Source organism: Myotis davidii, unplaced genomic scaffold (assembly GCF_000327345.1).
Source record: "Myotis davidii unplaced genomic scaffold, ASM32734v1 scaffold1377, whole genome shotgun sequence".
In the NCBI taxonomy this organism is placed as follows: Eukaryota; Metazoa; Chordata; class Mammalia; order Chiroptera; family Vespertilionidae; genus Myotis; species Myotis davidii.
In genome coordinates this window covers 153,808-154,853 of record NW_006288854.1, presented here as the reverse complement: position 1 = coordinate 154,853, position 1,046 = coordinate 153,808, and the positions used below count along the sequence as shown (strand labels likewise).

The following is a 1,046-nucleotide window of genomic DNA, read 5'->3' as shown; positions in this document are numbered from 1 at the left end:
AGGCGGCAGTGGCAACAAAATGCATGAAATTCCCCAAGTCAATGCAGAAGGTAGTGGAGCTAGGGAGTAAGGGGTGAGAATGCCTTAGCCTAACTGGCTAGAAAAATACCCAACCCGTTTTACTGTAGCCAATTTTGCTATGCACCTAGCACTGTATTGGTCCTTGGGGACTTTCTTTAGCTTCCTAGCAGGTTATGTCTCAGGTTATATTGAATAAGATTGATGTGCTGGGCAGTGGAGCTGGTTTAATTGTACCCAAAGGCCAGCCTCAGGGGATGTAGAGTGGTTGGAGCAGGGCTACCAGGCCCCACAGAGCCTGGCCCTCCAGGTGAATTAGGCCCCGCACCCTAGCTTCCAGAGGGAGGGGCATCCTTCCAGCTAGTCCTGCTGTGACAGATGACCCTCTAGTGGGCTCTGTAATTTGGAGGCAGTTGTATGGGGAGCTGGAGTTGAACTAGAGGTGGGTGGCCTGACCCTGGCCCACAGCAGCTGAGGCTCCCTCAGTTCCTCTTCCCCCTGGCTGATCTGCTCCCATTACCTATTCCAGATGATCCCAAGAAGAGGAAGACCAGAGGGTGTTCTTCGTCATACCAGCCATTCTCCTTCCTCCGGATCGCTAGGGCCAACACACAAGACAGGGGACGGGGAGGGAGGCAGATAAATCAATGACACAAAAGGCAGGATAATTATCACTAAGTATACAATATGTTTTACTGCTCTGCGCCCACTCAAAGTCCTCACTACCATTAGTGCTGCCTAATCTGATTAGCTGGCAAGGCCCCTAAAGATACCTAATCAGGTTAGCATGGATTTGGAAAGCTGCCCAGAGCAGATTTCGGATAAAGTTTTCCAGGATGAGCACTCAGCGTTGCCAGGGAAACTGAAAGGCGGGTGAATGGAGGTGAGGGGGCTGGGGGTTGGTGAAGGAGAATTTGAGAGGAACTTTGGCTCTCAGCTGGTTACCCATCTATAACCACTGGTGGGAGACTCGCCTGCCTCCAATGCAAATGGGAGAGGCCGGAGCCCACAGAAGGCCCTTGGGGATA

At 52.0% G+C, this 1,046-nt stretch overlaps 1 protein-coding gene across 1 annotated transcript in view; it reads right to left on the bottom strand.

Annotated features, from left to right (window-relative positions):
- Window positions 1–1,046, bottom strand: part of CLPB (ClpB homolog, mitochondrial AAA ATPase chaperonin) — a 156,229-nt gene that overhangs the window by 15,900 nt on the left and 139,283 nt on the right. The window contains exon 8 of the mRNA XM_006761033.2: window positions 539–616. Coding sequence (XP_006761096.1) covers window positions 539–616 — 78 coding nt within the window. The remainder of the gene's footprint in view (window positions 1–538; window positions 617–1,046) is intronic.